This window comes from Lutzomyia longipalpis, chromosome 3 (genome assembly GCF_024334085.1).
Source record: "Lutzomyia longipalpis isolate SR_M1_2022 chromosome 3, ASM2433408v1".
NCBI lineage: Eukaryota > Metazoa > Arthropoda > Insecta > Diptera > Psychodidae > Lutzomyia > Lutzomyia longipalpis.
In genome coordinates this window covers 7,089,157-7,103,207 of record NC_074709.1, presented here as the reverse complement: position 1 = coordinate 7,103,207, position 14,051 = coordinate 7,089,157, and the positions used below count along the sequence as shown (strand labels likewise).

Here is a 14,051-nt window from a genome sequence, read left to right as displayed (position 1 = left end):
AAAATGTAATTGGATTGTATGTAGCACACCCAGAGTGCGTCTCAACATGTGCCAATGAATCATTAGCCCCCTAGGGGGTGTGAAGGGAGGGAATGTAGCATATAGCAGCATTGCTGAATTGCCAAACCTTAATTACACGTACTTGTGTAAATAATGCTAAGAGTGATGGAAAATTCAACAGAAGAAGGAAAATTATGTTGTCAATAAATATTGAAGAAGAAAATTGGTTGCCAAAGTTACATATTAGTCTCCCCAATTTGGCATAAATCTATCATTGATGGATAACAATGACGTGGCACATGAGCCCCCCAAAGATACTTCATTTTAGTCCAACTCAACAGCCCAATTGAGACTACCATATTGGCGAATAAAATGAGAATTGTGTAGATTCACGAAGGATACTCCAACAGAGGGAAAACTCCATTGTATCTGGTTGTGAACAAAGCGCGCCCGATTTACGGACAAAGAGAAGCCTTTATTATGCAGTTCAGTGGATTTTGTGAAACTGAAAGATTTACTCGTGCCGTTTGCATTTAGTACTGGATGTTTAATCAAGAGAATAGAAAATCTATTATATACTAATTCTATTTTCCTATATTTACAAAGTTATATACATAACCATTATATTGCATAGAATGCTTTTAATTAGAAAATTCCTATGCTTTCCTCTTCTACTCTATGGCCATTTTCGGTTTGAACAAAATGAGTTGGGAATAATTAAAATATTTTCTCGTGAAGGAACAAAAATTGCCATGTCATATTTTCCTCATATTTTCCTTAGCAGTTTGATGGTTATATTAATTGCATGTAGCATATGCATCTGAGCCAGCAAAAAACAGGATGATTTAAACATGCTGCTGTCAAGAATATTCTTCTCGCAATATTTTCCACAAGTTTAGAAAAAGAAATAGAAAGCAATGAAAAGTATTTTTATTACAGTTTATGAACTAAAAACCTCAATCCTCCACCAAATGTTAAAAAAAATGTTGCATGCTACATATGCTGCATACGCAATATCTCCAAGCAAAACTATCCTTAAGAGTTTTTTGGTGGAATTTTGCATTGAATTTTCTTCAAAAATATCGTATTACAAAATTTACACATAAAAAATAGTTTTAGAAAATTTTATTACAATTTTCTCCTAAATTTTATACAAAAACTTTAAAATCTTTTCATATTTTAGTGTGGTTCAGTGCCACAAATAAAAAGACAAGCTTGTTGACATTATAAAACCTCGTTCAAGAGTCACCGAAGAGACCAATATTGAGTTTATATTGCTAAAATATTCAGTAAGTCAATGTTTGTTTGAAGGAGACAAAAAAAAGAATCTCCCCTATTCTTATGAATTTTCCGAATTTTCTCTCCCTCCAAACATGTTCTTCAATGAAAGTTTGGAATTTTCTGTACCCAACTTTTATCAGCAGCCCACGTGCTGGGGAGGGGGGTGGGAGGAGAAATGGAACCTAACACAAGGAATAATCTAATGGGAAATGAGAAAATCTATGTAAATTGCAGGAGAAAAGGAGAGAAAGAAAAGATTTCTCGATGGTATAGTATGGCCCAAATAGCCTCAGAATTATTGATGAACTCAATGTACACGATACTGTGCCGTGTGGTAGCTTCCACCGCACATATCGAAATAATTTCGTATACATTAGGATGTTCCCTTCTTTTTGGAAGCTCGTGAAGAATCATTTTCAGTACACGCATGTGAAAGTTTATTGAGTATGTGTGTGTGTGGTATTTTACTTTTGGGAAATAAACTCAATTTTCTCATCATGAAGTGAAAAATCAAATAAACGTGAAAAGTTTTCCCTCTTCAGGCCACAATATCACCGCATAAAGTTCTCAAGATGCCATTTTTCACTTCACACTCGCTCATTTTTCCTGGCTGGTTTTCCATCGTATCAAAATTGATTTCCACTGAGGTAGAAAGTTTGTATGTTTACGTTTTTTTTGGCGGGAAAATGTAAGGTGCTAACCCCCACCTCCCTCGCCTATTTGCAATTTTCCTTTTAGTGCAAACAAATTGGGCTGAAATAGGAAAAAGGAGAAGAGAAGGAAAATGTGAAATGGAGAATGCGTACAAAAAGGTGAATTGGATGATGACCCCTAAAATAAACTTTACACCCACCGCTCTGGATGGAAAAACCCTTTTTCCCCGCTCGATTGACTGGTGAAGGAAATAAATTTTCCTTCGGCAAGGAGTTTGATTTGAACTCATGATTTGTGAGCACATAAAATAAATTTCAAATTAAATGGTGAATGATGAAGGACGGCAGTTTTGTTTGGCTAAACAATTTCTCATAAAAAGGAACTTTTATCCCCATCAAAGGGGGAGCTTTTTGTGACCAAAACTTCCTCTATTGTGTGTGAAAATAACGTGACATGAAAATGATTTTTAGAAAGTTTATTTTAACCACTTTGTGAGCTTTGCAAAACACTTCCACACTGCTGCTCGGGAAGCTTTTCAGATATACTTCCCCAAAGCTTTTTAGCTTTCTTGAGACTTTCCTTGATTTTCTTGAAGTTTTTCTTTGAGAAGAGGAAACTCCTTTGCCATCAATTCATATTCCTAAACACGTCGAATCAATTCCACGTCCAATTCATTTTTTTCTCTGCCTCTATGCCAATTTTCTCACAACTCAATGGAGACTCCTTTTTGCTTCACTCGAAGCACATTTCCATGCATTTCCCTTTTCCCCGTATGCCTCTCTAGCAAGCCCACGAGTCAGTTGGGGATGTGTTGGAAAGTCCCTTCTATTCGGCATGAAATGAATTTTCCCTTTATGCCGAAAGAAAATTCATGATTCAGGGAGAAAATTCATACGAGGGGGGGAGGCTAAAGTGAGAAAGGTTAAAAGGTTGAGTGTTGGGAAAGGTGTCCGTATGAGCTTTTTTTTCCATGCTACCTCCCGTATTTCCCATCAATTTCCATTCGTCCATCTCTTTTTTCTTTCTTCTCTCCCATTAAGTACATACACGGACTTTTCCTCCCTCTCTATGTATGAGCCTCCTTAACTTCCTTCTTCTTCTTCTTCCATATCCCAAAAAAATTTTGGGCATAATAAATCCACAACTTCTTGGCAAGAAGCGACGGCAATGACAAATATTTGATTAATATCTCACGTCACCATCATCGAGCCTTTGCATTATAAGCAAATTGATTTGGACGTGACAGATGAAGCATCTCGATGAAGTGTCTCATTCACCACGTCTCAGCTTCCTACCAAGTCACCCCTTAGGCAAGCTTTTCATACTACAAATATGTATGTGTAGTGTATATGCTAACAGCTACTGCTGCTGAAGACACGGCTGAAGATGAGCTACAAGTACATCGACCCAAGTCTATGTTTGTTGATGACTTTATGCGAAAGCACAGTGACTATCGAAATATTAGTTCCTGTGATAAAGCAGTTTTAGAATATTTTTCTTTTAATTTTAAACAACTGACTGAGCTTTTTTCTCAGTTATGCTGCTATACTGATTATAAAATTCGTGGTCTTTATTGCTATAAGTTTACCAAACTGGAATTTTACTGTACTTATGCATAAAGATTTATTATTATTAATCCTTCATTTTCAAGCTATAAACCTATAATTAGAGTTTGAAAATGTTCCAGTAATTGAATTACGGAAAAGCTCTTTCAACAACATGCAATTTTGAATTCTTCCCCAAAAAAGCTCCCTTGTTTCTCCGTACAGAAACAACTTTTCCGGCAAAAGCACGAGTGATTTATGTGCTTACAAAACTACCAGCTTATTTTCACGAGGAGTGTACAAAAAGTGCGGGAAACATTTATTGATAAACACCACATTCCGTAAATTACTTTCAAAGTGGATTAAAAGCAACAACGACCAAAAAACCCTGCAAAATGCACTGTTGAGAATTTTGTAAGTTATATATTTCTTAGGATGTAGGTATTAAATCCCTAATGGAAGAAGAACTTCTTATTTGGATTTTTATTGTGTAACATATAATGTTATTTGAGAAGTTCTTTCAGGGATGAATCTGCAGGGAGAAAATGTAAAAACTTCAATTTGAAGGAACTTTGTTATAAAATAGAGAATAGTTGGACATTTTATGCAATTTGCTATTTTTATTATTTTTTTACAAAACTTTCTTCTTTCATTTTAGGACAAGTTGAATTTTCCCTACATGACTTTCTATTCGCTCAACGTATGGGGGATGTTTCTGAGAAAGTTTTATTTGCTCTGAGACATGTGCTTCACTATTTGATGTTCTTGCGTTCAGTTTAAGTTTTTTTTTGTACGTAGTGTAGGTTAGGAAGAACTCAGAGAATTTTTTCTAATTTTTGTTCTAAGAAAAGGTAAAATATACTCTATTTGAAGCAACTTTGTAGCTTTCTTCTGATAGGTTTGTTGGTAATTTCAAGCAGTATGATTGGTTGTTCTAACATTGAGTAAAATAAACTTAAAATTCCTCCCAACTTTGAACCTAAAATTCAAGGAAATTCTTCAAAAATTCACATTTAATAAATTCACAAGATTTGGAAATAAATCTTTTCATTTAGAATGAAATATTCTCGGTATGAGAATTCAGGTAAATTTCTGACATTTAGCATAAAAAGGCAACATTTCAACTTTCACAGTTGTCTTCTACACTCATACGACATGCAAAGGTCAAGATGTTAAGCATACACCGAGTTCAACTCCCCCATTTCACTCTCACGAAGATTTACATCTTTCAATCATTCTGACGTGAGATAAGTCACCCCCCGTTTGCTGAAAAGGGCTTCATATATGTGGGATGTGGTGGAAGATCCCAAATGAGGACAAGAATAAGGATCATCATGAGATACAGAGAGAGAGAGAGAGAAGAAGAAGAAAGGAAAATTATTACCACAAGAATAATTCATTGTAGCCGTACATATCCATGAATATAATTATGAAATATGTTTGGTGTTGTCGCTCATGAAGCAAAAATTTCTACCTTGCAATTTAGATTGAGGGTGAAAGTCAGGTAACAAAGGATAATGGTAGTGCAGGAAAAAGGAGAGAGAGAGAGGAGCCAGGAATCCATTTCTCCTTTTTTTCCTCCTCTTTTCCTACAAAACATTACGTTGAGCTTATTGTTTGTGGTTGAGTGTGTTGTTGATACGCTGAAGAACAACAGAACGTGATTTTCCTCTACCTCGCATTTTTCCACTCTACACACTCACCCCAATCCACCTGCTGCAGCCTTTATCACTTTAGAAGTATATTACAGCTTTTCACACATCCCAGCAAAATCACTCTTCACCCCTTTCCATCGTAAAGAAGACGACCTGCAATGCATGAGTGCAAGAATAATAGCACCACCCTCTCATTGTTTATAAATCACCCTTCTTCCCTAACTTCTTGTATTTTATGTACATACCATGTACTTTGCAAAAAAGCTCAATGAAAGGAGCTTTTCCATTTGGGCCTTTTTGTAAATTCACAGCGCAACATTTTCCCATTTTCCCGTGAGAGAAATGTGAAGTAAAATGGACCCCTCATTCACTACTTTTAGGTGGAAAATTTTAATCAGACCAGCAAAGAGTTTGTTGCCATTTTAAATTTAATTTATTTGTAAATCTTGTCCTCCTTTCCCCCACTCACCTTCTCTTTTTATACCACAACCAATTGTGCACCAATAAAAGTGGAATTGTGTTCCTTTGGGGGGTGCTTTGAGAATATAATAATTTACCCTGAGCTTTTCCCCACAACGCATTTCTGGAAATCGTGGTGTAGTAAAAATATATAATACAAATATCCTTCGAGAACCAACCATTATTATTATTTCATTGCTCATTTTAGAAGGTTACAACGCAAGCGATGTTTGAAAAAAAAGAACGAGGAAACAAACACGCTGTTATGGGAATACAGAATGGGGTGGAATTGAGCGGAATTTTTGACTATCAAAATAGTTATTTATTTTGAGGGAAAACTTTTGTAATCATTGATTTTTTTCTCATACAAACACCCAGAGGACTTTTCGGGAACTTCCAGAGTTGTTTTGTAATTTGTTATAGCATCGTAGCTAATGGTTAGACTTGTTATTCTAGATCTTTGGAGTTTTTATTGCTTTCTATACAGCCTGGCCCGGAAGTGTCAGAAACGAACGTTTGATAGGAACGTCCAATATTTATTTGGATATTTCCTTAAAGAATATTTTGGAAGTTAATTTGAGGTTGATGCTGAAAAAAATTACATGAGGCAGAGGTTAAAGGCCTTGTAAAAATCCTTTATTATTTCAAATATAAAACATTCTGCGGTGTAATAGAAATAATTGCACAAGAACTAATTGCTTTTATGCTGTTTTGCAACATGGAATGCATGTAAAAAGCTCATTATTAAAGGAACTGCAGGTATAGGTACCAAATTCCTTAATTTTTCATAAAAAATATCATTAATTACTTAAATTAGTACCTTCCCTATATAAATCTTTTATTTAGAAATGCGAATTAATTCCTTTTAATAGAACTAGAACGTTTTTCAACTCCAGGAAAACCAATGAAAATTTTATAATAATCTGCTAAAGAATTATTTCATAATATTTTTTTAATGTTGAAAACGATCAAGAAAATTCGAATTAGTATCTCATTTTTCTACTAAAAAAATAACAGGAAAAACTCTCAGGAAGATTTTCTTAAAAAATACAAAAGCTACACCCCATTGGCGTAGTCAGGGTGGGTGTTTCGGTGTCTAAACAACCCGAAAAATTCAAGTTTTTCTCTAAATAAACTCTTATCAAAGAAAATTATTTCAAATTCAGAAACTACATTGAAAATTTATTTTAATGGAAAATTTCAAAAGAAAACTCTTAAAGGACAATTTCTGAAAAAAATCTCTTAACAAAAATTCAACAGGAAAAGCTTTAAAGCTCAATCTGCAAAATGAATCTTCACTATGTCCATAAATTCAACATTATCCTCCCACGAAATAGCTCTAAACCACACTCACAAAGCTCACAAAAAAATCCCAAAAGGTGTGGTAAAAAATAGCTCACAGAGGTTCGATAAGCTCTTCCGCAATCAATGAAAACGTGTAAATTTCACATGTCTGTGACGTACAAAATAGATTAGAAGTCAACGATGAGTCTTTGGGTGCTTCTTTTTCCACCCCTATTCGTAATATATCGACAAGCGCGCGGTGGTTTTGGATGTAGTGAGTGAAATTGAATTGAAGGATGGTGGATAAATTTTAAAATTGCTTTCACGTCACATGTGAATCGATTGGAATGGTGATGACAAGCACGATAGGTTTCTGGATTCATTTCTCTTTTAGTGGATGGGGGTGTGAGTGGAGAATCTCTGGGAGTTTATAAATTTCAAAAGAATATATACCCGTATAGAGGAAATTTTTCCACAATAGGGAAGTTCTAAATGTTCGTAGGGTAAAGAAGAGATATATAGAAAAGGAGTTTATTCATCAATGGTCATGAATAAAATTAGTTTAAAAAATTGTCTAAAAGATTTTCAAATTTTTCCATTGAAATCATTTGAGAAAATCTCGCAAATATTTGCTAAAAATGCTAACAATGACGTCAATGCTCCGAGTGTAAAAATAGCTTAACTTCTTTAGAGCATATGCTTCAAGATGAATGAACTCATTTATAAAAGAAAGGAGTCTATGCATTTTAAAGCTCTCATCATATCATTATAAACTACACACGAACTTACGAAAATACTCAACTAATACATTGTGAGTATTTTTGTATGAATTGAAAGACAGTCGGAGCCGTGGAATGAATGAGACGGAGACATAAAGTTGTACGTCTGGCATTAAAAATAATTGCTGGAATACACGTACGATATATTTTCTATTGATTTTTAGGTTCGATAAAATCCTCTTTAAATGCCAAAGAGGTACAAATAGAGAGAGAAAGAGAATATTAAGGAAACAAACTGAGTCTTATATTGATTCTGTATTCAAATAAAACGTCGACTCGGCTGTCGATAAACATACATTCGATTTTCCCTTTTAGTATACAGAATTTTCTCATTATCGTGTTATCAAATTGCTGACATTTCGATTTTTTCCGAACCGGGAGCTCCTGTAGAAAGGGGAGAACCACCCCTCAGGGGGTTGATCATAAAGGAGATTGGTGGCAGGAGAATGTATTATGAGGATATTGTGCTACTTTTAGCTCAGGCAACTCCAGGGTAGTTTTTGGCTCTTGCTCTCACTCACAGGGTGTTATGCAATAATTCATCAAAATACTCAGACGATAGTTTGTGCCAAAAAATTTATCAAATAAAAAATTATGAGTTGGAATGGCGCAATGGTTGGGGTGGGGGGAGGGTGAAGATAAGAATGACAATGACACAGAGAATGGACTTCCTCGACACGAGCCTAAAGTTCTTCCGTTTGCTATTCATCCCTCCCACCCCGCCGTGGGGGACAAAAGGCCACATTTTTAATGGATGTTTGAAACTTTCTTTTTTATTTATTTTCTTCTTGTTTTTGTCTATCTTTGCAGAAAACAACCAAAGACATTCGCTTTTGATCACTGCTTCTATTCAACGGACTACGATGCAACACATTTTGCGTCACAGGAAACAGTATTCGATTCCGTTGGCAGAGACATCCTGGACAATGCATTTCAGGGATACAATGCATGTATATTTGCATACGGACAGACAGGTATGTTTGCATTATATTGCGCGAATATTTATCAGTGATTTTTATCACTGCTGTGGGTGTTTGTGAGTAGGGGGTGGTGATTGATTTAAAATTCTCGAAAGTAGATGGAATTAATTAGTTTTGAGCAAAAGAACATTATGCATATGCACCTAAATAAAAATATCATTAATTGAAGCTTTGATGCTTATGTTCTATGTGTTAAAAATCAAAATTTTTGCGTAATTTTGTTCTGTACTTTAAGTTTTTCCAATATAAAATTTTCAATATTTCATCTTGAAAGACTATATCAATGGTTGAAGTAATAATGCATATGCTCTATGTAAAAAAATATCCATAAACTTAATTTTTTTTAATACAAAACTATTTCAATTAAAAATCTTAGTCTCTAGTTTATTTCTTTATAATTTTCAACAATATTTTCTGTATTTTCTAAATGTTTTTCAAAATTTCATCCAATACACCATAAAGGTGAATAGACTCCTTTTTTGTGACCAAAATTCAATTCTTTATGACTGCTTTTGCAAGTTTTGCATTTTTTCTTAAATCACGACAGTTTTCTTCTCAAAAGAACTTTAAACTAAAAGATGCACAACAAATTCAATTTCTAAGTATAAAAAAGAATAAATATCATGTTCTTTTATTGTCTGTGAGAGCATACAATATATTATGTATTTCCCACTCCTTCAATCAAATATCTATTTTGAATAAATAGAAGAGAATCTTTTGCTGATGCTGCAACATTTGTCACAACGAAAGTTTTATATTTCCTATAAAGTTTTGAATACAGAAGTGAATGAAGAGAAACCAAAAAAAAGAAGTTATTTCATTGCAGCAAAATGCTTAGAACATGCGGGAAATGCATCGTGAGAGAGAGAGAGATAGTTTATGCAGTGAAAAGTTCAATAAACTATATTATACAAAAATATTTTAACTACTCATCCACAAAGACTTCCATTGTGTTTGTTCCATTTGGCATGATTTTATTAAAGGAACATAAGAGAGTCTGGAAGATGGGGAATTTTGCCAAAAATAGATCGATACTGAATGTGCAAAGAGACGCCAAAATGGGTGGATCGAAGAGGGTGGGTGGCGAATAGGCTGATGGAGGGGGGGCGGTGGAGTGAAGCACCAAGACGACGAGCTTTTTTGTTAACATGCATTTTTAACGAGAAATATTCTTCTAGCCAATGGGGTTGATACACGTGGAGAAGTAAAATAAATTTCACTTCTTCTCTTTTTTTTGATTCAGCAAACTCCAATACCATTTTATGGGCTTTTTTTCTTACTAAAAATTTTATGTGTGTGTGAAAAATGTTTTCCCGCGTGGAGACATTTTATGGAAATTGCCAAATGCAAAATTCAGCGTAACATACTTGAACAAAAAAAAAGTTTCCTTTACATGCTCCTTGCTTTCTCTTTCCTTTTAGAATTAAATTGCAGGTGATGCAGAGGAAATACAAAAAAAAAGAATAAATACAAAAAAGTCTTCCCACAAAAGCACAAAAAATGAAACTTTTTTTTATAATAGTTACCCGTGGAGCTTTTAAGTATTTTTCCGCTCTGTTGGAGTTTTTTTTTCCTGCAAAGCACCACTCAATAATCCTGATTTATATGACACATTTTCCTGCATTTTTTTTGCGGAATTCTCTCTGATTTAATTCTTTTTGCAGACGCTGGAAAAGCTCAAAATACTTTTATACATTTAATACGTCAAATACCCTCCACCGCAAAATTATGAGCTTCACATGATTTAATGTACATTGTTGGCAAGTTTGGCGAGGGAAATTTGATGGAAGTTCGAATGACTAATTAGTTTTTGGAAAATCAACCCTCGAGCCTTTTGAAAATTATATATAATGCCCAAAAAAAGTTCCCTCGAACCCTCAAACTTGTCCTTGTATTACATATAAAATTAAAGCTTCAGTGCCAAAATAATTTGGCAGAATTTAGTTAATATTTAAATAAATAGTAGGAGCTACTCAATAAATTTGTAGAGAATAATTAATTTTCTTGTTAATTAGGATGAAGTTTTTCTTTTAATTTCGCAATTTCGTATTTTCCTTTTTTCACAAAAAAAAATCACACAGATCTGAAAATTAATGGCGAAAAAAAAACATTTTTTAAACAGCTTGTAAATTTCACAACGTATTCAATAGAAAATGTGGCTTAACCTTGTTTATATCTCTGCCCAAAACTGCGTGAACACAAAAGGAATATTTTATAAAAGGCGAATTCGGCTCGGTGAATTTTTGGTACTACCACAATATATTGAAAATGAGTTTATTCGATGGGAAAAACGGCTCAATAAACAATTTCCAATCTCGAAAAAAGTCCTCTGAAAAAAAAATCATAATAAAGCGAATGTTATTGTTGTATTCCGATGGAAATTCAGCGATACTGTGGAGGGTTTAAAAGGCGTCTTTTCACATACACAAAAAAAGCTCACGAGGGTGTATTTTATGTATTTTAATTCCAACATTGCATGAATCACGTTATCACGCTAAACGAGCGATAATCGCTTTCATTTTTGATACATTAATTTCTATTGAGGAGCTTTTGATTGAAGAGATTTGTTTTTTTTTTTTTAAATGTTTTCTTTGAGTATTTTGTTGTTGATGAAAAACATTGAATTACGGATAAAAATTAAGCTTTGTTTTGACGCTATAAATGATGCTTCTTTGCTGAATCTTTACATTTTTTGCCGAATTTGACGAAATTCGAAACTTTTAGGAACATTTTAGAATGCTCAATTTTCCTACAAAATTCGACAAATTTTTTACAAAGAAATTATTGTTTTCTTCATTAGAGTTTTTCTTTGAGGCTTTATTTTACATTAAAAAACAAGAATTATTCGTCAAGATTCGGATTATTTATGTTAAGAAGATTAAGAAGATTCGAATTATTCGTAAAGAAGTTCAGACTATATTCCTCAAAATTCTGATTTTTCTTCAAAATGATTCGAAGTTTTTGTCAAGATTCGGACTATTTGTCCACAGTTCTCTTATTCGTCAAGATTCGAATGATTCGCTAAAATATTCCAAATATTCGCCAGATAAACACCCCTTGTAAAAATTTAATTAATAGAAAAAAGTTAAAATTTTGTATTTAATTTAAGTACTAATAAAGATGAGAAAAGAATTTCCAAAAATTTTCATTAAGGGAAAAGGGGGAAAAGGGAAATGTTGTGACTCCAAAATCTCAAAGAGTTCTAAAAAGCTTTTCCTATTCCTTTTTTCTTTAAGGATCTGGAAAGTCCTACACAATGATGGGCACGGGAGATAGCAAAGGAATCATTCCACGTCTCTGTGATGAGCTCTTCTATGAAATTTCCCATCGACAGACCCCGGATTTGTCGTACAAAGTGGAAGTGAGCTACATGGAGATTTACAATGAGAAGGTGCACGATCTCCTCGATCCAAAGCCCAATAAGCAGAGTCTGCGCGTGCGTGAGCACAATGTCCTTGGGCCCTATGTAGATGGGTTGTCGCAGCTGGCTGTGACGTCCTTCCTGGACATTGACAGCCTCATGGCGGAAGGGAATAAATCCCGAACGGTGGCAGCGACAAATATGAATGCGGAATCATCTCGATCGCACGCCGTGTTCTCCGTCGTGCTCACGCAGACACTCACGGATCGCGATACAAATGTGAGCGGTGAGAAGGTGTCAAAAATCTCCCTGGTGGATTTGGCGGGAAGTGAGAGAGCCGTGAAGACGGGAGCTGTGGGTGATAGGCTGAAGGAGGGGAGCAACATTAATAAATCCCTCACGACGCTGGGTCTTGTGATATCGAAGCTGGCCGATCAGTCGGGTGGGAAGGCGCGAAATGACAAATTTGTCCCGTACCGGGATTCCGTGCTCACGTGGTTGCTGAAGGACAATCTCGGTGGGAATTCGCGAACTGTGATGGTGGCCACAATTTCTCCGGCGGCAGACAACTACGAGGAGACCCTGTCGACGCTCCGCTATGCGGATCGTGCAAAGAGAATTGTGAATCATGCTGTGATCAATGAGGATCCCAATGCGAGAATAATCAGGGAGCTAAGGCGCGAAGTGGAGCAACTCAGGGAGATGCTGAAGCATGCCACGGGGAGCCCAGTGGGGGATATTCAGCGTGGTGACATTCACGACAAATTGGCCGAGAGTGAGAATCTTATGAAGCAGATCTCGCAGACGTGGGAGGAGAAGCTCGTGAAGACGGAACGGATACAGAATGAGCGGCAGCAGGCGCTGGAGAAGATGGGTATTAGTGTTCAGGCGAGTGGGATAATGGTGGAGAAGAACAAGTACTACCTTGTTAATCTCAATGCGGATCCCTCCCTCAATGAGCTGCTGGTGTACTACCTGAAGGAGCGTACCCTCGTGGGGGGACGTAGTGTGGCACAGCAACCGGATATCCAACTCCTCGGGTTGGGTATTCAGCCGGAGCACTGCACAATCACCATTGAGGACGGGGGGTTGTTTATGGAGCCCATAAATAATGCCCGGTGCTGCGTCAATGGGTTTCCGGTGGCGGATAAAACGGCACTCCACAATGGGGACAGGATTCTCTGGGGGAATCATCACTTCTTCAGGGTCAATTGCCCCAAAGGCGCCACCGCTGGGGGGTTCAGTAGTGTGGCGTCCGAACCCCAGACCCCGGCACAGCCGATCGATTACAACTTCGCCCGGGAGGAGTTGATGCAGAATGAGTTGAGTAATGATCCCATTCAGACGGCCATTGCACAGCTCGAACGGCAGCACGAGGAGGACAAGCAAGTGGCGCTCGAGAAGCAGAGACAGGTATGGAAATAATATGTACATAAAAATGTCCCTTCCTCTGAATTTTCCTCATTTTCCCTTCCGCACTGTACAAATATTTGCAAATGTCTCGAAATGGGGAAATATTTCGGGAGATAAATTCCTTCATGAGAGAAGAAAATTCATCTTAATGTTTTCCCCCTTTGTGAAAGCTCCGAGAAAGCTCACTGAAGGATTTTACGGAAATTCCTTACTCAGAGTCCTTAATAAAAGAAAATATTTAATGCTTCTTGCTCTAGTTTTGATTAAGAAATTTATGTTGAGAATGAGATTCAGCCTCTGCAATTTGTAGTGGCGTAGGTAGAGAGAACTTTTGAGTGTCTAAATATCGTAAAAGTTCAAGACTAAAAATAAAAGAATTTTTAAACGTTAGAAAAAAAATGTTTTTCAAGACTTCCGGTGTTCGCCAGAGGAATTTCCCGCTCACCCAAGGAAAAGCAGCAATTAAAGCCAAAGCTTTCGACCTTAATAGCGGGTCTTCTTCAGTGGCTAAAAGGACACATTTATTCAAACATTTAACAAAGATTTTTAAAAACAAATTTATATGATTTTTAACAATTTCTACAACAACCATAAATCAACAATAAAGCATTGAAAAACAAATCCTTAACGTCAGAAAAGAA

At 35.9% G+C, this 14,051-nt stretch overlaps 1 protein-coding gene across 3 annotated transcripts in view; it reads left to right on the top strand.

Moving 5' to 3' along the window:
* Positions 1–14,051, top strand: part of LOC129791745 (kinesin-like protein KIF13A) — a 60,101-nt gene that overhangs the window by 26,938 nt on the left and 19,112 nt on the right. For all 3 annotated transcript variants that reach the window (XM_055830086.1, XM_055830085.1, XM_055830084.1), the window contains exons 3-4: positions 8,467–8,630; positions 11,873–13,410. In XM_055830086.1, coding sequence (XP_055686061.1) covers positions 8,467–8,630; positions 11,873–13,410 — 1,702 coding nt within the window. The remainder of the gene's footprint in view (positions 1–8,466; positions 8,631–11,872; positions 13,411–14,051) is intronic.